The 25,096-nt window shown below is 49.0% G+C and overlaps 1 protein-coding gene across 1 annotated transcript; it reads right to left on the bottom strand.

Annotated features, from left to right (window-relative positions):
• Window positions 1-292: 292 nt before the first annotated feature.
• pcbp4 (poly(rC) binding protein 4) lies at window positions 293-24,191 on the bottom strand. Its single transcript, XM_057040908.1, has 14 exons — window positions 24,011-24,191; window positions 14,226-14,414; window positions 14,113-14,136; window positions 13,367-13,399; window positions 12,078-12,194; window positions 10,467-10,598; window positions 9,480-9,608; window positions 8,512-8,586; window positions 7,550-7,621; window positions 6,088-6,129; window positions 5,942-6,017; window positions 5,403-5,452; window positions 2,869-3,038; window positions 293-1,229 (listed from the first exon to the last, which is right to left on the bottom strand). Exons 2-14 carry the CDS (start codon window positions 14,331-14,333, stop codon window positions 884-886), a joined length of 1,374 nt encoding a protein of 457 aa, XP_056896888.1. The 5' UTR covers window positions 14,334-14,414; window positions 24,011-24,191; the 3' UTR covers window positions 293-883.
• Window positions 24,192-25,096: the final 905 nt, after the last annotated feature.

Genomic DNA, 25,096 nt, shown 5'->3' with positions numbered 1-25,096 from the left:
GAGCCTTCTAGCCAGTAAATGTAATAATCTCCCTCTGTTCCCCTCACGGATCTGTTTGTTGTTTCTTTTGTGCCAAGCGCTTCGTGCATGTGTGTCAGGGTTCTGTCCTCTTCTGGGGTTTCCCCCTCTTCATTCTCCGGTTATTGTTCGGGGGCACAAGAGTGTAACCTTTCTGGCTGAAGAGCTGCCATCCAGCTTGTGTTGAGATGGAAAAGTAGCCTTATTTTTTTTAAACGTTTTTTTCCCCCCTGTTAAAATAAACTATAAATAAAGATAGAAAGAGGGAGACAAATGCAATAGAAACAAAGACTTTTATTAAATGAAACAGTACTAATAAATAATAAAGATTAAACAAGTTGCACATTCAAAAATAAAACCCAACAAGGTGAACGTAACACTGAACGGTACCATAGCACAGATTATTAAAAAATAAAACAGCCCCTCCCCCTTCCAAAGACATTTACAAATTTTTCTTAAAAACTTCAAGAGGCAAACATAGACATTGTATAAAAGCATCGTACAGTAGAGTGTTTGTCTTCTGAGAATCATTTACAAATTTGCTGAGGGATAAATACTCACAGCTGATCTCCAACATGAGGTACACGTGCCAAAAAGGTGAACGCGTGTCTCTCAGGTGAGGTCCCAGCCCCTCTCTTACCGATCAATAACAACGACGTGACGATGACAGCCGCCCATCGATTCACGGGAAACTCACAAACGACCTATAACTGTAAATAGATTTGAATAGCTTTAGCTCTCGCCTCTCGTTGGTCTCTTCTCTGTTGTTGGTGCATCATAGAATGAAAGTCACGAGCGTCTCTGCCAGCGGATATGGCTACATCAGGCGTGCGTGGACCAGTGCCGCAGCTGTCCACAGGCAACATCAGTAGGGAGCGAACTTCTGTCTCTCCGGCTTCTTGATGCAGTTGGCTGAGGAGATTTTGGCGGTGTAGGCAGCCAGGGTGGTGTGGGACGGCGCCGCGGTCACTGCCACACTGGGGGCGGGGCTGGACAGAGTCAGAAAGGGGACAGACTTCATGCCCATCAAGCTGGAGAGAGGCATCGCGCCGTAAGGGGTGCTCACGATATGAGCCGGGGTCAGGGCGCCCATGGCGGCCAGGGTGGGTGTGGGGGAGGCAGCTGGGGAGGCTGGCTGGGTGAAGGCCATGTTGAGGTCGACCGGAGCCGCCAAGGTGGCTGCCTGGGCCGTGGATTTGGCTGTCTCTAAGCTATGAGGGGAGAGGACAGTGGATGGATTAGAGGCTTAAACGGTTGCCGCAACGCCAGCAGACGCTTTCTGAGTGAAACGCCGCCATTTTCACACGTTTCCTGTCATTTCACTGCTCGGACAGAGAAATGGTCGGGCCCTAAAACAGGTCATCGATTTTATGAGGCTCTAGCCACGTTCACTTATTAAAGGGCCAGGCTGTAAGAATTAGTGGCACCTAGTGGTAGGAATGTAGATGACAAGTACTGAATACTATGGTGGGGAGTTGAGGGAACAAAGGTCAGAGGTTTTATGTTGAAAATACAATATAAAAATAAGAGAATATTAAAATGTAGAATCTCTCCTCTGGGCTGTTGTAAAAACACTTTAGGTTTTATATAAAGATTACATAAATTGAAGCTGATAAACACCAGTTGGCATGCGAGTTTTATTCGACACGATGGAAAGCATGTCTGTGAATACCGTTCCAGATTTTTACGGCAGAGCATTAAACATTTTTCAACACTTTATTGCTGCAGCGAAGCAGAAATTCATGATTGAATGCGTTGCTCTTTATTTCTCTAAATGAAAACCTATTAAATTAAAGGAAACTTTGGTCTTTGGACATTTTCAGGAATGTTTCTGTGACCGTGGCTGATCGTATTAAATCATCCGTTTATGGAGCCACGGGCGGCCGCTCCTCCCCTGATGCTAGCTCCATTAGCGACACTTTAGCCTCCTCTTCAACCATTTCATATAAATCAACCTTAAAACCTTTTGACATGAAACCCGAAAAACAAGAGCTAGAATTGAGTAGCTGGATTCATAATAACCTTTGCGTGATTATTTCAAATGCCACTCCTAAACCAGTTAAAGGCTTTTTTTTTTTGTTTAAATGCCAAATGTGTTTATTTCAGTAGCAGGAGAATCAAGATAATAAACAGTCGTTTGGGTCTAATAACGAACCAGTGCCACTACCATGATACACTGAGACAAATATTTACCATCTGCCTCTTTATTACGTCTCTACTTATTGGATTTTCATAAAAATCTTTGTTCCTGGGTAAAAAGACAGTTTAATAAGAAAATGTTTTTGTAATTACGCCTTCAAATGGAGTTCTCCTTCCTGTTAACGCCCAATGAAAAGCACACGAGAATGTTTCCGTGAATTAATGCCGCCACCGTTTAAGAGGTATTAAAAATACCGCCAATACTGGTGCAGCGTGGAGGCACCAGTCACGTAATGGTGAGGCCCCGGGGGTAAACTGGGTGATCTGTAGAATACTTTGGAGTAATTGGTGATAATTACTCAGGAAGTTCTCTGGAGTTCAGAAGTCGAATTTGTGGCCTTTACTGGAGGTTTTCCCAATTATTTTTTATTGATTTTCATGCACTCTCTGGCATCAAACTTCCTCCTCCGCCTGGAAGAGGCTTTTGCATTTAAAGAAGAGACCAGATCTGAGGATAGGACCAGACTTTAACAGGAAACCGCTGCTGCATCTGACTGTATACCAGAGATTCTCCTCAATCCTCTCGAGACCAATTACTCACAGCGGAGGGAAATGGCTCATTATCGCTTATCAGTCTACAGCGTGACCTTTGACCCTTTTAAATGTATGTCCCCCGCAGTGATTCATGGGATGGCTGTTTGCTGGGCTTACCAGGAGGTAATGAGGTACTGGGCCAAGTTGATGCTGACCGGTGTTCCCGTGATGGTGACGTGGCGGTCGCTTGTCCCGTCCAGCTGGCTCCCGATCTTGATCTGGGCTCCGGACACCTGCCTGATCTCGTTGATCTTGGTTCCCTGACGGCCGATGATCGAACCGATTAGCTGCGGAGGAGCAGGGGCGAGGCGGGTGAGTCGGTTTGACTGAAACCCAAAATGACTGTGGATGTGTGGATGAGGACGGCCGCTTCACGAGGGGGGGGGGGGCTGATCATGTTTTGCCTAAATTCTGAGTTTTTTTTCCCTGTCGGCTGCTGATGACAGTGATTCTGATCCGGGGCGCCGAAGCAAAAACACCAGAACCATTAAACCTCCATAATGTAGACCACTTCACGTATTACATTTCCATTGTCTTTAGCGGGCCGCTCATCCATCATGCATGTCAAAAGCACTTTCACCCCCCCCAGAGTCGTCCTTAATTGCTGCTGCACGTGCACCATTAAAGGAGACGAGAGGACGCACATTTGCCTCTAATTTTTCTGAGTGGCTAAAAGGTTATTGATTCCTCAGAGCGGTGACGACTTCCCAAACAAATCATTTCCCAAACACATGCGAGCAGATGGGTCTTATGGACGCCGTAATGGGTAAATAACTCAGATATGTAACACGCGGTACCAGCAGCCCAGGCTGAGATGGGACCAGTTCTGTAGCGTCCCAGAACACATGATCGCGTTTGTTCTGCCTCCATTACGCAGGATGGACTCCCGCCTATTAGCGGCGGCAGAAAAATAGGTGGCGCCGCCACATATTTAGTGGGCGGATGAAAGAGCGATTGTGTCGTTCAGGCCGACGTGATCAGCGTTTGCTAACGCTTTGCAGGGGCAGAAAGTTTTCCACAACGATCTGACACCTCACTGACTTGGCTGCTTTGTCTCGCTATTATTGTCCCGGTGCTTATGTGAGGGGGGCTATAGGAGCGATAACTCCCCCCCCACTGAGACGGTCAATACGACCCAGCTGTCAACAGCTCGCCCAAATTAGCGCCGGTGACGTCAGGTGGCATTCCTGTAAAAAAACAAAACAAAGGCAACGCAGCGAGGCTAAATAGGCGGCGGCGTAAACATGCCAGGTACTAAATACCAAAGGCCGCTGATTACCCCCCCAACACACACACACACACACACACACACCACACACACACACACACACACACACGCACACACACGCATGCACGCACAAAACATCTGTTCTTCGCATCATTCTGAGCAGCAGGAAGGGCGTGTTCTACCATTGAATGGCTGTAGGTGCATCTGTGGGCATGTGCACGAGGCCTTTTCACACTGTCCTGTGTGTGAGCACAGACAGGGGCTGTGTGGTCGGCCTTGCGGGGAGGGAGGGGGTGAGGAGGCTCAGTCCTGGTTTCAAGTCCTCCCTTCTGGAACAATGGCTGGGTTCACAGCTGTCCCTGTCACTGGACTCCTTCACTCCCCTATTGCGTTGTGCCACTCACCGTGTAAGGTGTGTGTGTGTGTGTGTGTGGGGGGGGGGGGGGGGGGGTCACTTTACAGAAAAAAAAAGCTCATAAGTGGAAACCTCAGGCATTTTCGAAATGTGGCTGGAGGGTTGTAGCGGTGTTCTATATAAGACAGAAGAGTAAAAATCGATTCCTGGACGGGAAACGTTTGACTTTAACTGAGCCGGAACAACAGAGGGGATTAATCTGACAATGTTCTATATTTAAAAAAATGCTTTGTTTTTTTTAATAGCTTTTCTTAATAAAATATTTAACGGAGGACACTCAAGGTTAGGGTTTGGTGGAGAGGGAACGCAGCTCGTGTTTGTGCGATTGGAATAATCCGCAGATGCTTTTATTACTCGTGTGTAACACGTAAAATATGAAACGCCGTCCGTGGCAGACAGACTTGTGAGTCTGAGCAAATGTATTTGCAGACATTTCCTGCACATTTTCCCTGCATGAATCTATTCGCACCCACGAGCTCTCTTCATCAAGCCCAACAAAATCTGAGAGGGGAGAAAATTCAACAACAGCCGAACAAAAATTGTTTTAAGATGACAAAACCCGACAGCGTTTTGTGGACTCGCCCGATGCGCTCTGAGGTTGGGGAGACATTTTCTGCCGAAGAACTGCAGGAGCCTGTGAAGAAGAGGAGGATTTTGTCTGTTTTCTCATTGGCTGTTTTGACAGCCGACGTCTTCTAAGTAGGTCAGGGAACATGAGAGGATTTACTGAGCGCTCATGGGAGTCGCTGAGACGCCGCAACTGCAGCCCAGACCATAATATGAAAGGATCCATATCGGCTCAGAATCCCTTTAACCTTGCGTTAGGTCCCGGTTAGAATAACGCGGATAATTAGTGGGCTGCTAGCGCGCCTCCTGCAGACGCGTTCCTGCCGCAGTCATCTGCTCCTCTGCAGACTACATGTGAGATCAACACCCATTTCCTGTTTTCTCTCTCCTGTTTTTCACCGGGGAGAATCGAGAGGTTAGTGAGCTGTTGCGTCTCCTTACATCATTGGGAATAAGCAGCTCCTGAGACGTCTGAGAGTTTGAGTCCATCCCTGTGGAGGAAGAGAGAGAGAGATGGAAGGAATGATCGACTCAAGCGTGCAGATGATATGTTTTAACATCCGTTGACCCTCGCAGGAGAAGCGCAGCGTTGGCGGAAAAGCCCGGCGAACGCAGCCCAATGGCGGGTTTGATTTCCGTGATAATGGACAGTTGTTTAACACGGCACTTATTCTCGTCTGACTTCCACTTCGCTGAAAGTGGAACGTGCTATTTCACATAATAGGTTCTCGAGCGAGAGCGCGAGCGGCTAAGCCTCCGCCGCTCCTGCCTCATCACTGAGACGCCTCGTCGCACGCTTTCATTTTCTTGTCTGTAGGCAGGTTAAACGGACACAATACGGAGCAATTCTGCCACGAAACCTCCGCAACCTGCTTATTTTATTTGACAAATGAGATAATTAAAGGAGCGGCACGGCTAAGGGAGCAATAGGATGCAATTACCGCGTACATAATGTTGTTATTACTGCTCTATATACGTACCAGGTATGACAGTGGAGGCAGGCTGGGCGATGGGATTCAGGCCTTGCTGCATGGACAGCTGATGCAGCTTAGCCAACTGTGAGGCAGAAAGCAGATTAATGTGCTGGGTTTCTTCCTTGGGATTAAAAGGCGTGCATTTCTCATACCTCTGAGTGTGGAATGCCATACTGATTTTGCAGAGTGTAGGCCTGGAAGAGAGATGCGTGCATTAGCTAAATTACGGCAATAAAACTTTACACACGGGCGATAAATCTGCAGCCTCTTAATGGGAGTGCTTCACTGTCAGCGCCGCTCTGTTTGTCACGCTAACGTACACGGGCGGACCGCGGCCCTCATTAAGAGGAGGAGCCTGTGAAAACAGGCGGTGGAGCTGATGGTTCCCCGTCACCGATGCTTGCTCGTGGGTCTGGGTCTGGGTTTGCAGAGACGCTGTTTAAATAACGTTTAATTGAATGGAAGTGAATAGAAAACAGGCACTGACATCGTTGCCCCTCCCAGATTTGCTTTTTGCTTGTTTGTGCTTGAACCTTGATCGACTTATTGTTCAAAATCAGAGAGAAAAGTCAGAAAAGAGACCTGGAGGAAAGAGAGATAGTCCCATATATTACATATCTTCCATACAGCACGGAAAAGTTGATTCCTAAAAGAGTCAGAGAAACCTTCAGGACTCAGATACCTAAGACTCGTATATCTGCAAATCGGTGTAAATAACGCTGAGTTGCCATAAAAAGCTGTTTTTGTTTCCGTAATCTGGCCAAATTTACCTTCAGAGTATTGGCTAAGAGCGCGGTTCCTCCCATGCTGCGTCGTAATGGGCTACTTTAGGAGCCATGTCAGCTGGTTGTGAGCAGCACAGACGCTGGCAGTCTCTGGAAACCGGCAACTTTGTTTTCTCTCCGAGGGAACATGTTTTATTCAATCGCGATCTTTAATAATTGACACGTGCGGTGGGTTTGCGCGCCACGTCGCTCTCATTTCCCTCACTGCCTCTGTGCTCCGACGGCAACCTTCCTCCTCTAATTATCTTAAAAATGCAAACTCACACATTTCGAACCCCTTTGGCCCACGTGCCACCAAATTGGAAATAATAGCGCATTAGCGCACATTAGCTCCGAAATAACAGCACGGTTAGCACCATTTGAAGCGCGAGTGCTTTGAATCATCATGTTTTCGATGTGTGGCGGCTTCGCTGTTACCAGTTTAAGGCGATGACATTGTTGGCTGGTGCCGCCAGGGCAGGAAGATTTCTAAAGCCAAACTGATTCGGCTGTAGGGAGCCCGGCGGGCCTAAAAAAGAGACAGCAGAGCCGCGACGGTGCGTGGCATCGTGTTTCAGAGGAAGGGGGGTGGGGGGTTATGGCTGTTAGGACAGGGTGGAACAATAGCTGCAGATTTACGCTCAGCTGTTGTGTCTAAAGCCTCACGCCAGATGATGGACGGTGTAAATTTGGACATGCCGCACGCGCGACCCCTCCAGCGCGCCGCCGTTCTGATCTGCACCGTCCTGAAAGTCGCTAGCGCACTCCGAACTTTGAGACCTCCGGTTTTGGGGAATGAAAGAGGATTTTTCTGAAGAGAGCTGAGTGAGCGGAGTGGTGTCCCAGTTACCTGCTGGAGGTCCAGGCCACCCTGGGCGACCGAGTACATGGGGTGGGTCGCGAATTCCGAGGCGTCGAACAGCTACGGGAGGGAGAACCCATATTACTGCATGTACATTCACAGTTGCATTTATATATTTTTCTTGCTCACATTTACTCCCTCAAGCTGCCTTTGTGCCCACCGGGCACCCAACAGGCGGTGACTCATCCACGCGACCTTTAGCGCTACGCCTCGCCCCCCTCCCCACTGACAAATTATCTTTAGATTACAAAAAAAACATCCCTTATCTCCCCTCATCTCTTATCTCTTCATTAAAACGGTCTCCCACCGACCGGGACCTCGCCCGGGTTTAATTTGTTCGCTTCTGTGGGGGACATCAAAAACACAAAAGCCGTTCCATAAATTGACCCGAGCCTGAGGCAGCACAAAGGGTGTCAGAAGTGCTGACAGCTATGCAGAATATCTGGCCGCCGCTTTAGCCAGAGGAGACGGCAGGTCTCCTGGCTCGCTCGCTAATCTTGTGACTTGCTTGATGGGCGGGTGGGTGTCTGTGCCTGCCACAACTGTGGCATCTATTGCACACACGCAAACACACATCTCCTTTGAACACAAATTGGCCTTAAACGGCCTCTTTGTGTATTTTTCTATATAATGTTTTACTTAAATAACTTTGGTGGTTGCCAGGACAGCGGGCCCTCAGTTATTTAACCAAATTGTGTTCTGACTCCATTTTTGAGCACGCATCTCAAACGATGTGTCGCCTTGCTGCAAAAATCCAAATTGGATCAAACAATGAATAAAAAATGAAATCAGTCCCCAAGGACCTCCGAGTGTTCTGTGGCCGTCAACGGCTTTCAGACGTTTCTGCTCGTGACAAAAGCTCTCAGTGGTGGGAAAAAGAGCCAAATTCCTGGCAGAAACTTTGGTTCCTTCTAATCTGGCGATTGTTAAAGTAACACCTGGAGGCTCACCTGGTTCCCGGCGATGAGCACCGCAGCTGGAGACGGGCTTGGTCGATAGGGGATGGTGGCACCCTTTGGGGGAGACTGGGGAGTCAAAACAGACACCGGAGCTTTACATTCAGGCCAAAGAGGGACAACCCGCACGCCGCTGTGAGCTAACCCTAACCCTAACGGCTAATGGACTTCACCGCTGACGACACTGACATAGTTTCTGCCTTCTCTTCTGCTTTTGATGGAATTAGTCATTCTTTGAATAATTGAAGCGGTGCAGAGTGCTGCTGGGTAACAGCCCCCAGCTTCTGCCTGCATCACAGCTGCAGTCGGCAGCGCGACGCTCTCCGGATGAATCATGCATCCGCCGACCAGGAGAGAAAGGAAGAACTCTTCAAACACCAATCGCAAAAAGGAGGAAACCAAACACCGCCTCCACAGAAGATATATCTTATCCTGCATTCTTTTTTGATCATCTTAACATGTAGGCCATTTTTTTTTGGTCTGAGCAGTCGCAGCAATTTCTGTGTATAACTTTGCATAATTTAAATCGGGGGAAGCAAAAGCAATGAGCCGCTGGTACAGAATCCTAATGAAAACTCACAAGCCTTTGAAGAAGGCCCAGGAAAACTGGATCAAACTAGCAATTAGTCAGTCAGGTCCAGCTGCAGCGCTGAAACAAAAGGCCCTTGTGCACAACACACAGGGAGAAACTGTGCTCGGGGATGTTTTTCCTGCTCCCCTTTTTATTTTCTTTCTTTTTTTTAAGACCTGGCGTCTGAAGTTGGGCCTGTTTTGTTTTGTCTCTGTTCTGACCTCTGACCTGAGAGATGCACCTTTCCGCCACGGAACCGAACACCCTGACTCTAAAAGGATCCTCCAGCCGTGCTGGGTCAGTAGCGGTCTCTGTTCACGTGTCTGCGGTGGTGAAAATATCAGCGGCGCGCGAGTGTGTGCGGCAAACAGAGCAATGGGACGTCTCCCACCTCCAGGATTACTGTGCAGATGAGTTTGACACACTGGATTACGGAGTCCTGATTCCCCGATATCGTCACCCCTCGTTCGGTGGAGTTGGGCAGTAAATCCCCCGCCACCTGTATCTGGGCTCCGGTGCTCTGCAAAGGAAAGGTGTTTTAAAAGAGAGAGCGAGAGAGAGCGAAGGAGGAGAGCGAGAGATTAAGTGTGATTGTGCAGATAAGGCGAGTTGTGATTACACACTCCCTGTGTCTCCAGGGGCTACACTGCCAGCACATCAAGTGACAATAACTCTTCATTTTTATCTTATTTTAGATGAAATACAAAGTAGTGGAGATAAATGAAAAACGTGCTCATAATGAATCGATTTGCTTCAGCTCATATATCTACTGTATAACACCTGATTCTGGTGAAACACATAAATAAACAATAAATGTAGCATGTTAGCTTAGCGGACACGCTCAGTTCCACCGCCCGTGAAGGTGAGATCAAGCAAAACTGAGAGAGGATCTATTTGTAGGCCAATAAACAGCGTCAGGCGTCTTTGGCGAGAGATCTAATAAATTTAATCCCGACGTTTGATGCGGTCACGAGCTTTTCCCCTGCTGAGCAGCACGGCAGCGACCTATCTGGGGCCGCTTTGTCTCACTAATTCACCGCGTTAATGCAGCAAAGGCCACAAAGTTAGCTCAAATTCAGGCCTGTCGGGCCTACCTTCCCTCTTCTCTTGCATCTCACGCTACATCTGAAAAAATGTAAGTTTTGCGGCTTCTTGAATTCTGTAAAAGCTACAAACTGCATGTAAAGTGTCATGATTTTGGCAGCGAGTCCCCCTAGTGGTGGGCTGCGGGACAGGAGTAAACCTCCATCGTGGTTGACAGCTGGTCTGTATGTGTGTGTGTGCTTGTGTGAGAGAGAGGCTGCAGAAGCAGCTTTGCAGACGTGCAGATTTTGTCCGTTTCAGGACAATTTGCTGTGCAGCTGGGAGAACCTTCTACCTCTCTGATCTCCTTTATTTTGGCTCCGCCCTTCCCAATCAGAGAACCGCACTGACTGGCAGGAATGACCAGCCGCAGGGTGACGGGCGGCTTAGTGCTGATGGTGCCGTTGGCCACTAATGCTGCCAGGTCCTGAAAGGGAAATAAAAAAACTGTCAGTGGTACCAACCTGGAGGATAAAGTGGGCAAAGCAAACCTTCATGTTGGAGGTTACGGAGAATCCTTGGGAAGAAGCTAAAAGCTTTCCTTTTTTATTTTGCCATTGATGCGGAAAATACATTACATTTAGCTGCTTTCTTAATGGCTGTTTGAACTGTGATGAGGTAAATGCTGCCAGGCCTTCATTTTGAATTGAAATCACAATATAGCAGCAGGACTAGTGTCACACACCGTGCAGATCGTGTCCTCACGAAGGTCAGCCCCTCAAAATAAAACTGCTGTGTTCGTCTGCAGTATCTGATGCTGATAGAAGTACGAACAGGACGCGTTTATCTTGTGAGTTAAGATGGATCAAAGACTTTGATGGCTGACTTTCTGCGTGTTTTTGCTGCTCGCTCTGCCGGGAGACGAGATCTTAATTAACCAAGTCTGCCAGGCTTTGAAATGTAAATGATACGCCGGCCTGTCTCCGTCACCATCCACCCGACAACAAATCTGACAGAACACAAAGCACTTTGCTTTTTCCTGTTTGGAGCGTGAGCGGAGGCAGCCGAGCACCTGCGAGCTGCAGCCGAGGAGGGAAAATTGCGATGTGGCTCTTGTTCCGCGGCTATATTTAGTGAGGCGGATCAGACTGTCTGACGTCCTGTCTTTTTGGAAGAGCGATCGGCTCTGCACGGCCATCGTTTTCGTAATTCGAGCTAAAAATACGAGCCGCATCTTTACGACTGTGAGAATTTCCCCCGGGGGTCACAGGAGATGGGGAAAAGGAAACGTCCGCGTTCACGTCGACGGTGCTGAATGGCTCCGTTTTAATCTTGGAGCAAAAATCAATAAATAGATTTAAAAAAAAAAAATAATTAAATAATATTTCCTCATTTAGGTTGAGGAAGGCGACGGAATGGTCGAAATGATTTAGAATCACATCATTTCCTTGATTACATCAAGACGGCCTGAAAGGAAAGAACTCCCACAGCTCCGGAGCAAACTACCGCGCTTCGAATTAGGAATATTGGACCAAACAACCCAATAATAGTGAATAGAAGCGTGGCCGGTCGGCCGACACGTTGCCATGGAGACCTCTGGCCAGGAAGTTTGAGGGCTGAATAGTGTGGAAGATGTTTAATGAACAGCCAGCGTGTTTACCGAGGCTGTGGACCCGAGTGGCGAGGTGCCCCTTTCACTTCCTGGCCTCTACAGTAGCGTATTAATTAACGCCGCCGCGGGCAACCTGCCATCCGCTGCGTGTCTCATTAACATGTGATGAGACATTGGAGATATCTATTAAAAATCAGCAGCATTTGGCAGGAAAAGAAAGAAAGATTACATCACTCTTCTCATGAGTGTGCCAGTTTTGTTGTTTTGTAGTTTTGACAACCTGGTGTAGTAAAGGAGACTTCCACCCATCTGCCCTTCGATCCTTCGGCCGCTCTGGGCGTTTGCGCGACTCACCTCCTCCAGCTTGTGGGTGATCATGGTGAACGCTCTGAAGACGCAGTCCGTGGAGCCGGTGATGGTGATGATCCTCTCGGGGCAGGAGCCCTCTGAGATGTTGACACGTGCGCTGCTCTGTGGGGAACAGAAGATCCCAAACGGAAGTTACGAAACCACTTCAGATCTAGCAGTTCAGTCAGACGCGCTTAGGGCCGGAAAAAAGGAGGCGGGGCTTATTCCAGAAGTTGCTGCCGCAGCTAAAGGCGGCCGAGCTGAGCTTTGTCTTCTGTCCTTAAGATTCAGGCCCACAAATCGTCCAGATCGACTCCAGTTAATCATTGCGTCACTTCTCGACCTCTGAGAGGTCAAAAACATAAATCCTCAGCCTTGACCGCCTACTTCAATTATCATACCGCACGTGTGGTACATGAAAAGGCGGCTAGTGGACGTTTTAAGGGCAGGAACATTTGCTATTTATATTCACCATCACTCTCACCTTTCAGAAGAATCTTTGCCAGAATGTAAATCTCCCCGTGCGTGAATTTACCATATGAAACGATTTGAGCAGGACCTGCTGCAGCACAGCCCGGCTAACAAGGTCGAGCAGCACGTAAGAGCAGCGAGAACATGAGCTACGGAATATATCACACCTCTGCTTCTCAGCCTGACAATCTAATGGAGCTTCTTCTCGGGGCGTTGACCTCAAGCAGTCAATCTCCTCCCCTCCGTCCATTTTGTGTCCTTGTATTCCTCTGAATGTAAGTCACGTGGACGGAGGCAGGACAGTGCTGCGACCCCACGACCCCTCCCCCCCCGCCCCTACTCGGGAGTGACTGAAGGGGTGAGGCTCGTAAGGGGCCGGCGGGATGGATGACATCCACGGGTGAGCGGTTCATCCAGCAGCTCCGCTGCGTCCCGTGACCTCGCTGTTCCTTTGTTTACCCTCCTGCCTCATAAAGTAGCACATAAAGCAGCCACGGACGGAATCACATGAACCGCCGCGGCGTCGGCAGGCTTATTTTTAAATACAAAGCGGTGAGCAAGTGTCCTGGGGTTAGTTGTACCCTTGTGATTCAGAAGAAGAGGCAGCAGCAGCGGCAGAAGATGAATGCCTTCTTTCTGCTTGTCAGATGAACTTAATTATTAAATCATCCCGACTGTCTCAGCATTAGCGGCCTTTTAAAACCCAATCCTGTTTTCCCTCGAGAGGCACCTAATGGGTTTCTGGTCTGAGACAGAGAAAGCTGAGAGCTGGTCCGGTTCACCACACACACAGAAAATGCCGGAGAAGCAGGCGAGGGCCGTACCTCCTCTCGTATTCGTTTCACCGTCTCTCCTTTCTGGAAAAGAAGATGAGAAACGCAGCATCAACACACGTCCATTTCGGCAAAAAAAACCCCACCTACGTCACACCTCCAGACCCAAACAGAGCAGAGTTTATGTTAATTAGAGGGTCCGAGCCGTCACCGCCCCGATCATTAATGCACCCACGGACGAACGCGTCCTCCTTACGGAGCGCGCTAGTCCTGGAACACCAATCATCTGTCATCCACGCTGACCCCGCGCTGCACTGTTTCCATGAGAGCTTTGCTAAAGAACCGGGGCGGCAGCCTGGAGTGATGAGTTGTTAGCTTTAGCGCTGCAGATCAAGTGCCTCTCTGTCCAGCTCTTGTCTTTCTTTCTTTCTTTTGCTTTTTCTTTGCAGCTTCAGATCATTATCGGGACCCTGTATGAGCAGGGTCTGTGGGTAGGGGGAACTGGGCCTTATCACCGTGAAGCTGGGGGGGCTTTTGCAGTCAGTGGATTATCGTAGTGCATTATGGGGCAGAGGTGGGGGCGTGCGGTGAGATCCCAAAATGAGAGCACCGGAGGATCCTTTCGAAACAATAAAATAGGTTGTAACCTAGAATAATTTCCTCTCTTTGCTGATGCTCCAAGGTTTGACAGCTCGGTTACCTTTTAATCCAAATAATTCAACAGTTTAAATCTTACTATAGTTCTGGGGGCCTCACAAAGCTGTGAAAAATGCAGGAAAAAAAAGAGGAATTCTCACCTTTCCTATGATGCTTCCAACCTCCTAAAGTGCAGAAAGATACAATAATAACAGAGTTTAGGAGCATAAATGAATTAATTTGGTCATTGATGGTGTGTGTGGGAGGCTCGTACCTTTCCGTGCATGAGCAGTCGCAGGGTGAGGGTCACTCCCAAGCCCCCCTCTCCGAAATCCTGCTCACAGTTCATAGTGGTGTGGGGGTGGCACGCAGGGAGACGCATGAACAGGGCTCATTCGCTGGTCACGCAGTCGAGGGGAGGCCAGCAGTCGTCTCTGGCTCTCCGAGGCTCTTCAGTGCTGCTCTGAGGGGCCAGAAGAAGACCGGGGGTGGATCAAACACTGGTCTGTATGTGCGTGTGTTTGTTGGTGTCAAATCAATTTCCATTCCCCTCAAATGTTTCACCCAAAGGGTAAAAAAGAAGCATCTGGTAATATTCAAATTCAGTGAAAGACTGGCGGAGAACGTCCTTGTTTTAGATCGACGCCATATTGATGGCGTCTCAAAACAGAGTTCTAATGAAGAACTTTGTGGGTGCCGAATATTGAGCGGGGTCCGCATAGCGGCAGTCCTAACGGGCCGTGGGTGGTCGTCGATGGCTACCGATCTTCATTAGCTGACAGGCCGCTTCTCAAACACTGAGCTGACTGAATTAGACAGTGAAAAAAGGGGAAAAAAAGTCATTTCCTGTCAAATGAGCAGCACGGCGTGGGGCTCCTGCCAACTTAATCAGATTCGATTCCGAACCGTTTTCATAAGACAAGAATAACGCCCGTCTCGTCGTTGGGGAAGGGGCTTCATCCGCTGACGGCGTGGAGCCCCCGCACAGATGCCAGGAGGACGGAGGGGCCACGGTCACATGACACGTGCTGATTAATGCACGTGTCACCTGGCGTTCTTTGCCCGACGCGTATAATTAGCTCAGAGAATCGCTCCTGCTTCCTCTTGATTTATATTTGCTTACATCAGAGAAACGAGCCGCAGACGGATCAGAGGCAGCGATTGTTCCCGACACCCGCCTGAGTATAAAACAAATGCTCTCCCTTCATCGGGAACGTTTTATTTTTAATCAGGTGACTATTTTATGAGTTTACGCTGCGGAGAAGCATAAACAACAAAGCACAAATGTTTGGTCTCAGTTAGCCACGCTCGGGGACATTTCAGCCCTTTCCTGGCTTTTAATAGGTTTATTTATTCATAATGTAATTGAAAATAATGGAGATCACTTATGAGCTGCTGCGATGTCTGTTTGGGTTGAACAAAAAACCCCTTTTCCCCCCTTTTCTTTGGTCGTAAGGGGTTGAACTCGTACCTCAACGTTAGACACGATCATTGATTTGTAGCAATAATTAGCACATTTCAATCATCAACCTTAATCTGAACCCATTTGAGAAATCAAATAGTATCATCAAACCTCCAAGTTTTTCAAGAGAAGTCATTCTAACATCTCAAACTTTTGACTTGATCCATCAGAAATAAGACCAGGGTGCCGCTGTCGTCAGAAATCCGCCACTAACGTTGCTAACATGTCTTCAATAATTACCATTTTGATTAATCCCCACAGCTCTGCCTTTAATACTGCATGAAGCTCATTTGATTTGGATTATACGTCAGGCCTTTTGGTAAACACAGCGTGACAGTGTGCTCCTTCATCGCCTGTTATTCAGTAACGACGCAGTAACAAACCCTCTCCTTTTTCTGTCAGCGAGGCCATTTGTTTCTGTGCCAGATGCATTCCAACCAGCCTACTCTCACAAGCCCTCTGACGCTGGCGCACGTGTGTCTCTTATAAATCTGCACTCTGTCTGCAGATTCAGTCAGCTATGTGAGGAGATCATGTTTAATAAATGGGTGTTATTTTAGATGGGATCCGATTCCAGAGAGAGTTGTTGTATGCAGCTTTATTGCTTTTGCCTAATGCACGGGGCCTTCGCTGCCCCCCTGATTTATTTATGCAACGGATGCTTGCAAAAGCGCGTTCAAATGCTCCGCACATCCTTCTTAAGATGTCACAGGGCTCAACTGCCTGTTTGGGTTTCGAGTTCCCTCGGCGGCCGTGGCAGAGGCTGACGTGCCGGCGGCAGCCTGTCAGAACGTGGCAGCGAGTGTATCAAAGTGTCATTTCACCGGATTAGATAACACCAAATCAAACTTCCTCTGCTGTATTTCAAAGATGTGCTCATTGGATTGAGTTGCAAACCTCAAGTTTGCAGCTCATTTCCCTTCAATTTACATAAATATCAACGAAAGCTTCGGGGTCTAGAGCGAAGATAAAAAGAAGGGAAGATTTTGCTCGCTGTCATTTCCTGATATGAGACAAAGAAGTCTTTTTTTTTGATGGATGGAGCCTGCACATGTTATCACGGAGCACATTTGTGCAAATTGTGGGCTAACTTCGTTATGGCCCAGCACTGAAGGGAATGGCTAAAATGCTAGCCCTTCATTGCATTAGGCGCTAATGGTTTGAGGGATGCGCTGCTCTGTGGGCCGATAACGAGACATGTGTTCCGTTTCTGTGTGAGGGCGGCAAGCCTCTGAACTTCTCATTTCCAGAATCCCGAGCAGCAGCATTCAGAGATGAACAGAGCGCCTCTGTTTTTAATTAGACCTGGTAACACAGAAGAGGGAATTAACAAATAGCTCACCGCAGCAGCAGCAGCAGCAGAAGGCTTCCAAGATCAGCCAGAGATGGGAAATAAAAAAGAAGTGGAGAGCCACTGACTGTCCTCCTTTATCTCTGACTGCTTAACCTTGGTGCTGCTCGGCTCCTCTCGCTCTGCAGGACTGAATGACTGAATGACTCACTTTCTCTAGTCATCTTTTCACTGAAGTTAACACGCTTTGTGCGCCCGAGTCATTGCAAAAAATGGCCGATTGATTATTGCCTTCCACGTAAATACGAACAAAATGCCTTTAAGTGATGTCCTGGCAGCACATGGAGGTGAACAGTAATCCCACTGCTGGTCCTGTGACATCTGTGCTATCATTAGGCCAGATTTGTCATGCATCTAAATAATAGCTTAGTTAAAACCACCCTGATCACGTGGCCTCACCATTTCAGTTTCATGCTGCATATCAGTCTGGCCTTCAGGCTATTCAGACCCTTTCCACTCATCAAAAAGTGTCCTTGCCGATGAGGGACTGTACCGCATTCAGCCGCCCCCCCTGAAAAAACATATTTTTTTCAAATCCAGCTAATCAGAGGCTGCTTCATAGCGGATGATGTTTAAATGCGATACTCTTGCAAAACACTCCCGACGCTGCTGCCAGCAGGTTTTTTTTGGTAGGAAGAGATATTTCTGGCTCTTATTTTTACTGCGGGATTTGGCCGGAGCCTGATCTGTTGGTCGCTCTCGTATTTACATCGGTAGCTACTGCGCGATCGCGTGCCAGGCCGACCTGTCAGCCATGTTTGCTCGTCTTCATATCCGGCAGGCTTAATAAACAAACCCCAGCTGAGATCATTTACAGGCGAACTGGGAAAGATAACGTATATCTCCTCACCGGCGGTGACTCGTTTCAGCACACAAGCGTTTAAAGATTCATTCAGAGGAGAAAAACTGATCCCGTCTACTGAAAGCGTGCACGTACACATCATAGCACAGGTGTTAGACACATGCAAACATTAATATCAGATCCTCAGCTATAATGTTAAATACTGTATGTCTTATTTAAGTCCTGCAGAGCTGCCCCCCCTCCCCCCCATCTTCCACACATCAAAGACGTCACAGATAAAAGCACGCGGCACGCATCCCCTGACAGCTGCCGGCGGTGTTTTTTTCCCCTTTTTTCCCCCGCTGTTGTTTTTAGGCGCGTCAGTGCCAGAGAGGCTGCTGCAGAAAGATGAAAAGGACGTCGACAACCTGCGTGTCCGGAGCGCCGCACACCTGTTCTGTGGCGACCGCGACGCTCGCAGACGCCCCGCCATCCGACGGCTCGGGGTCGGCTTAGAGGAAACGAAGGAGGAATGAGGACATGCCTGGTCTCTATGGTGAAAGACAGACCCCCCTCTTCTCCTCCTCCTCCCTGTTTCATGTACATAAAGGGGGGGGGTCTGGGGTATTGAGTGTCTGCTCGATAAACACGCGGCTGCAGAGGGGATAGGGTGTCCCCTGGGTGGGCACATATAGAGCAGGCGGTGAGAGGGTGTCAACGTGGGCGCACGTGCAGGGAGAAGGGTGAGGGTTGAGGGGCCACTCAGTGATGCTCATGCATAATCCCCCCCGCACGCGCTCACACACTCACACATCTGATCTGTGCCCCAAAACAAAGTACATGCATGCCAACATACAGCAGCTGGGATGAAAGGAGCCAGCCACACACACACACACACACACACACACACACACACACACACACACACACACACACACACACACACACACACGCAGGGATGTGCTCGGATCTGCTGAAAAGTTCCCCAAGTGCCGTCTCACTGATTGATTATTGATTATTGAGCACAGAGCTATACAGAGCACGCAGCAGTGAGTCAGTGGTAAATGAGTTGGGGACACGTGCACGCGCACGTGCACGCACACAGCCCAGCAGGAAACATGACGGGTGCAGCAGTCCATGCCAGAACATGACGCAAATCACGCCGTTGTGAATGTGGGAGCGATTTTAGGCGGCGACGTCGGCAGATTTGAGAGTAAAGCTGTTGACCTCCGTCGCAGCTTGTGGGGACTTTTCCCCCCCAGCAAAGCCATAAAGACAGTAAGAAGCACGTTAGGCTTTCAGCTATACCTTGAACGTGCACTGTTATAGTAGCAAAACCACCTAATTCTCCTTTTATGACAGACATTCATCAGTTTCTATGAGGTTACTTTATAGCTTTCAGGCTGCATCAAAGGGACGTTTTAAGGTCACCTCATACGTAAAGCGTGCTTTATTTATGGTGAAGTGAATGCAAGCGTATGACATCACCGCACAGCAAGAGGTGCACCACCCTGACACAAAACCAAGAGAAAATCTAGTCAGTGGCAAAAAGCTGATGTCTGGACCTTGAAATTTGATTATCCACATATCCTGCAGCTCTGCTTTATCACAGCCGCACAGGAAATATCACAATTTAAAGACGTAAAGGTTTGGGAACGTCGGGCCTGCTTCTCTCGGCAGAGATGAGAGAGACGGCCAGAGAAAACAGGCAGGAGCAGAGCGCTGAAGTGGCGGAACAGGAGAGGCTTGAAATTAAAGAGCGCTGTTTCTTCTCCGGGCGCGTCTGTCTCAGCACTGTCACGTTTACCGGGAGGGGTCAGCCTGCCGGAGCAGAGGGGGCTGTCCTTTCTCATCAGCCCTGTGCTTCATCTGCCGTTAAAGCATAAGAACGTCAGCCGGCAGCGCGGGTCGCCTGTCAAGTGCCAGGCCCCTGAGAGGGTTATCAGAGCCCGGGGCCCCCTGCTGCTGCTGCTGGAGCCAGATCGGCGTCCCCGCAGCAGAGAAAAGGCCAACAGCCGCATTAACTGTAGCCGCGGCTCCTAAATCTGGGCTGACACTGATAAGATTAGCCCCCGGGGCTGGGTGTTTTTAATCCAGAACGTGGACAAGATCCCCCTCAGATTTCACTGCCAAATCTCAAAGAGCCGCAATGAAATATTCAAACCCGCGATCTCAAATTAGAGACGCAAAACGGGGCGATTTGCAACTGACGCAAAGCCGTGATGCAACTCAAAGGGGATTTCAAACCCTATAAGTGTAAATTTAAGGGAAGTTTACTGGTACCATAATAATTTAGTGAACCTGTCTTCTTAATAAAGGATTTAAATTAGCCTGATAACTAAACTTGAACGATAACTAAAAGATAAATAAAAGATAAATAACTGAGCAAAAATAACTGGGAGTACAGTGGGGTTTTAATACAGTAATTTAATGGAATTATACGACCGGCTGTATATCAGATTAACAAAAAACTGAATCAAGAGTTTCTCCTTGCAGCAGCCGGCTGCCCTTCTGTCATTCGGGGGAGGGGGGGGGGGGGGGGGGACTCTCAATAAGGACCAGTAGCTCCACCAGCTAATGCAGCTGAGTAATTGACTCTCTGGCGCTGTCGTCCTCAGGCCCGGAGGACGATTCAGTTGTGTCTCAGCAGTCATGAGAACCCGACATCCTCGATGTGCACTAATCACATGCTCGTGCACGTTGACACATGATCTCGTCCCCTCACCAGATAAACCCGAGCCGTGACCTCCGGCTCATTATTACCGACAGAGATACTACGACAGAAGTGCTTTATCTCCCATGTGGCTGCTGGTTCCAGACATACTGGGACCCAGTCCGGGCCACACAGCGGTGGGGGGGAGGGGTTCTAGACCCATGTGAGGTTGACATTCATGCCTCCTTCAATAGTGATGCTGTCACTGTTCATGATGTCACTTTCCCTAAAACTAGAGCTGGAGCTTGACCCCTTCTGTCGGAGTCCTAGTCAGACATTTGCCGGGGACAGTTTCATAGCTCTGCGTGTGGGGCTGTTATTTTGGGAATAAAGGCAGACGCCCTCAGCTGTGAAACTGATCACATCCGTCACAGCCCTGAACATCACAGTTTAAGGTAGAAGGAAACTTCCTGTCTTCTCTAACTTTAAAAAAAGAATCAAAGCTCTTCTGTGGCAGAGATGAACACGCCCAAACTAAAGATCTTTCGATTTGACAAAAATAACATGAAACAATGCTCCGAATGTTTCCAAGCAACTCGGAATCAGTTGCAAAATGTGCGCATTAATATGCTTCTGTGTGTCGCGCTCTATTCAGAGGTCTGACTTCTAAAGACTCTCTGTGCTTCTGGATTCACTGGTTGAGAGTTTATTTACAGAAAGATGCAGAATTATGCGGTGCACGAGTTTTTTATCTGGCGTGTTGGACGACGCGCTCCTGCAGGGCACGAACTCCAGCGTTTATCCAATTTGTTTTCCCGGATGAAGGTCACTGTCTCTATCTGGGAAATGACTCTCTCCCCTCTTCTCTTTCATCCACCCCCCCCACCCCCCCACACTGGGGCATGAGTCAGAGAATGTGACACCTCAGAGGATGGGGAGCAGATCTGCTGCGAGGAGGATAAGTGAGAGGGAGAGAGGAAGAAATGAAGACAGAAGGAGGGGAGGAAGATGAGATAATCGATATCTCTGAGAAACCTGAGATGCAGCCTGGCAGAGCTTCCTCCGCGTACGAGGAGACGCCTTTATAAAGAAAAAAAACAGCAATTAAGTCGCTCAGAGCACAGATGGGGCAGAAGTCCAAGCAAAAGCCTTTCCTGACAGCGTCCGCCCAACATGGCTGCGGCGGCACGGCGTTCCGTCCAGCCCGGGCCGGCGGCGCGGCGTTTGGTGCACAACAGCATGAGATGAAACTCCATTACATAAGCTCCTCAACAAACTGAGCACAAACCCAAAAATAGTGCAAACCCTGTTAAATATTTCAGGCACTTGGCAGCTGTGGGGGGAGGTGAGGGGAGGAAAAAGGTGGTGGTGGGGGGGAAGAAGCTTCTCCCCTTCCTGTTTGCAACGCAAACGCACAGATGCAAATGGCCGACTGAAAGAGAGAGAGACAGAGAGAGAGAGAGAGAGAGAGAGAGAGAGAGAGAGAGAGAGAAACGACCTCAATCGAGCAGAACCGATCAGCTTCTCCGCCTCGACCCCGTTTCTGGTTCCTCCTGTGGCGCCGACCCTCGTGAAAAAAGCTCCTCTTCACGGCGACTCCCGCTCTGAATAGATCACACTCATGAGACACAACAGCAGAGTCACGGGGGCCCGCCTCTGGAGCCCGGGACAGTGCTGCCTTTTCATGGCCGGGGCGGCCCACGGCGTTATCGGCCGCGGGGGTCGGTCTTAAGAACGGCGACGAGAGGTCACATTCTGCCACCGAAGAAAGAGAGAAAGCCTTCATGGTGGAGGAAGAGTCTGCGAATCGAATGGATCCGTGAAAGCCTATCAGATGTGTCCGTGCTGGTGTTTTGTCCCCGGGGGCGTCCTTGTGTACCAGCTAATCTATGATAACCATTGGAATAGTGAAGGTTTGAGAGGGAAGGTTGGTGTCAGGCGTCAGCGCTTATGAGACACCAACAAGCGCAGGTTAATCAGTCAAATGCAGGTTAATTGCTTCAGAGGATTTAGTTCATTAATTTAGGACTACATTAGCGCGTGACAAAGCCGCCACGCGGCTTGGCGTTCGCTGAGAGCGGAGTTAAGGATCGGGCCGTCCTGCGTAGCAACTTGAGCTTTTAAAGGGAGGAAGAGGCTCAGGCTGCAAAGACCTTCAGTCTTATTGACAAAGCTACAGGGCGCCGTAATGGAGCGCAGCTGCTGCGAGCTGCCTTTATTTGAGTGCAAAGAGCAAACAAAAAAATAAGCTTTGCACTTGATTCCCCCCCCCCCCCCCCCCCACACACACACACATACACACGCCCACCACACCCATTCAGTCAGCAGGAGCAGCGTCAGTGTGGATGAGAGCGACTATTGGCAGTTCCCAGACGTTGGAGCAGCATGTGTCAGATCTGCTTTCTGTTATTTATAAGGCCTCTCAGACACCCCCACCACCCCCACCCCCCCAGCTCTGCAGCAGAGATGCAGGTGGAGTTCCATTATTGAAGATGCTCTTCCACCACTTATTAGATCTGCGACTCTCAGGGTGCATTAAGGGATTGCATTTGGACAGAGAGTCAGCGAATCTGTGGCGGCCTGTCTCTGCGCGGCCTGGAGTCCCTCTGAGAGACGCACCCGCCTATCAGGCATCAGCCAAATCCTGCGCCCCCCCCCCCTCCTCCAAACCCCTTCCTCTTCCAGGAATCACTATTCCAATCAGGCAGACTCCGCCCCCACCGCACCAAAACAGGGGGGAGAGGGGGAAAAGTCAAATTCTCCTTTGTATTGATCCCATTTATGTGCATGAGTCAGGCGGCACGAACCATAACACACATCACAGACGTCCCACAAAAGATGTACAATCGTGTTGTTTTATTTGGGGGGGGGGGGGGCTGATGAAGAAGATGAAGTGCTGATGCGCATCCTGGGGTGTGATCCCCTGAATCAATCATCTGATCTAATATTAGATGCTGTTTCTACGGATCCACTTGTACTGAAGAGAGGGTATCATGAGAGAGAGTGTGTGTGTGTGTGTGGGGGGGGGGGGGGAATTTGAAGTTAGAGCTGTTGTGAGTTCAGTGTTGTTTGTTTGTTTCAGGATTATCGGCCCCTGAGCTGAACCAACCCAACAGCTCTAATTACAGGAAAATATGGAATAATAAAAAAAAGAAACTCAACTTCAAGCGTAATTTGCCAAATGTTAATGGACATTATTCAGTTTAATTAAGAAAATGTCACGTCGCAAGGACAGTTTATTTTACAAGACTAATGCAATTAAGCGTCCTGGTGAATAATGGTGCTGTCACACACACCCGCTGCCTCAGCAGCACCACAGTACCGGACTTGTGCAGAGAACCATCTTTGTGTTCGGATCCACTTTCATTATCATAAAACCCTCCGTGCACAAGAGACCGATTGTCTCCTCGGCCCGACAGTGTCCCCTGCTCATCCTGTGACTTTCTGCCATATGCCGGCTCCAACAATCCAATCAGTTTATGGCTTCATTAATCACATTTATTGGATTTCGCTCCGCACTCGAGAGCGCCCGAGTAGAAAAAAAAAGAGAAACGCAACTGAGCTAAATTAGAAGGACAGCGTGGCTTCAGCTTTTGGATCTCATCCTGTAATTGCTCACCGAGAGGAGTTTGTTGGGGAAATGAGAAACGGTTTTCACGGTCTGAGAAACAACCAAATGTGTCGTATAGCGAGAGCGGAAATCGCGCGTCGGGACTATCTGGCTGATCATCCGAGCACTATCAGAGCGCTTTCAAGTTGAGCAAATTTGGAACACACTGTCCAAAATGAGCATTCCCCGGACCGACTCTTACCTGTGCTCATGTAAAAGGTCGGAAGCTGCCGTTAAAGTGTCCCCATGGATCTGCGGGCACCGCCGCGCTTTGTATCCACATATAGTCCAGTGACACGGACGCGTAAAGCGGACTCTCCTCTCGGTGTGTCAGCAGACCGGAGTGCTGGGCGCCTGTGCACGGAGGATTCACGCACGCACGCACGTACGCGGGGAGAGAGAGAGAGAGAGAGAGAGAGCGAGAGAGAGAGAGAGAAGAGAGAGAGAGAGAGAGAGAGAGAGAGAGAGAGAGAGAGCGAGAGAGAGAGAGAGAGAGAGAGAGAGAGAGAGCTTGGAGCGTCAGTCCTTTTGCCCTACTGTGTTCCTGTCCTCCCCCCGTCCGCCGGTTCTGTGCCCATGTGACATTTAGGACCTTTACGCTGCGCGAGCACATCCGGAATAACCCAAATATAGCTGCACCATGTTCTTATTTTTAAAAAAGCACAATAATTCGTCGCAAACAACGCACGCCATTAAAAATGATAGGAATCAAATCCAAACCTGGGTGGTTTCGGGGCGAGCGTCAGATCGCAGCCTCGCTCGCACAGCGCCATCTTGTGTGCTCACGCGTGTATTGCAACGACCCGTCACAAGGTTGGTCATCCTCGGAAGACTCTGGAGAGCAACACAATCGTAAATCATCCATCTCCGGGTCAAGATGAACGATGACTGTTGAGAAACAGAGCAATTTGTGAGCCGAGACAGCTCCTGCTCTTTTCCAGAGGAAAAAGGGCACATCTGGCTGATTTCAGCGCCACATCTTCTGTTTTGGAAACGACCCCAGTGGTTCCGCAGATACCTCTGCAATGATTAGTGTGACACGGACGCGAAATTGCATTTGTTGGGTATTTCCCCCCCTAATGGAAGGCCTGTTGTTCAACAACTGGTGTTATTTATGGCTCTTCTGCTGCTAACAATGTTTGCTGGATGGGGCAATTTTCTTCCTCTCAGAGAAGCCGAATAAAATGCATCCTAATGCGGGGTTTGACAGCAGATTTACACCAAATAATCCCGCACTTTCGGGCCTCTTACGGGCTGTTTGCACAATAATTAAGGCTTGAACGGCTGC

This window comes from Takifugu flavidus, chromosome 8, assembly GCF_003711565.1.
Source record: "Takifugu flavidus isolate HTHZ2018 chromosome 8, ASM371156v2, whole genome shotgun sequence".
NCBI lineage: Eukaryota > Metazoa > Chordata > Actinopteri > Tetraodontiformes > Tetraodontidae > Takifugu > Takifugu flavidus.
This window is presented reverse-complemented; position numbering and strand designations above follow the sequence as displayed.